Source organism: Crocuta crocuta, unplaced genomic scaffold (assembly GCF_008692635.1).
Source record: "Crocuta crocuta isolate KB4526 unplaced genomic scaffold, BGI_CrCroc_1.0 scaffold6, whole genome shotgun sequence".
Taxonomy (NCBI): Eukaryota; Metazoa; Chordata; class Mammalia; order Carnivora; family Hyaenidae; genus Crocuta; species Crocuta crocuta.
Window position 1 is genome coordinate 6,006,830 of NW_027531917.1, and position 617 is coordinate 6,007,446.

General features: G+C 58.0%; 1 protein-coding gene across 3 annotated transcripts in view; it reads right to left on the bottom strand.

Annotated features, from left to right (window-relative positions):
* The window catches only part of LOC144240513 (ephrin type-A receptor 6), an 877,144-nt gene that overhangs the window by 876,186 nt on the left and 341 nt on the right, over positions 1-617 (bottom strand). For 2 of the 3 annotated variants that reach the window (XM_077774886.1, XM_077774885.1), the window contains exon 2: positions 458-617. This exon is cut by the window's right edge and continues 21 nt beyond it. In XM_077774886.1, the coding sequence (XP_077631012.1) occupies positions 458-617 (160 nt within the window). The remainder of the gene's footprint in view (positions 1-457) is intronic. The other variant, XM_077774887.1, reaches the window with a different exon arrangement.

Below are 617 nucleotides of genomic sequence, written 5' to 3' on the forward strand. Positions count from 1 at the left end.
CAAGAAAGAAACCACAAAAATCTGGGCATCTGGTCCAGGCAGGACTAATTTCCAACAAGTCTACATTCGCTCTGGATGGGCTAAGGGGGCTGCGGCTGGGCGAGGGCAGCAGAGCTACCCCAGGAACAAGGCTGGTATTTAGTCACAGGGTACAGCGGGAGCTATCTGCTTTCATGAAGGCAAGTGAGAACCTACATGTAACCGTGCTGTGAGCAGCAGCGAAGAGCCAGAAGTCCATTAAGCCTGTGCCACGGAGCCTGACCTCCTGTGGAGACAGCGCTGCGGGGAGCGGTCCCGCGGCCGCCAGCGGTGGGACCCAACTGCTGCTGATGCCCAGGCATCTGTTTAAAGACGTTTGGGAGCAAAAGGGACCGCAACTCGAGAGGTCGCCGCTCCTGGCGCTCTGGTAGAGGGGACAACCTCGACCTCCTCGTGTGGCGAGCCTGAAGAAGCCTACCCCGGGACGAAGTTACCTGCAGGAGNCAGTCGCCTGGCCAAGCTGTCAGCAAAGGCAAGAAGAAACCAAATTGCAAAAGAAATTCCCGGACTTCGCAGCCCCCCATGGCTCTCCCCAGCTCTCTTCTCCCACTTAAAGAGAAGTGACAGCGGCGGGACCA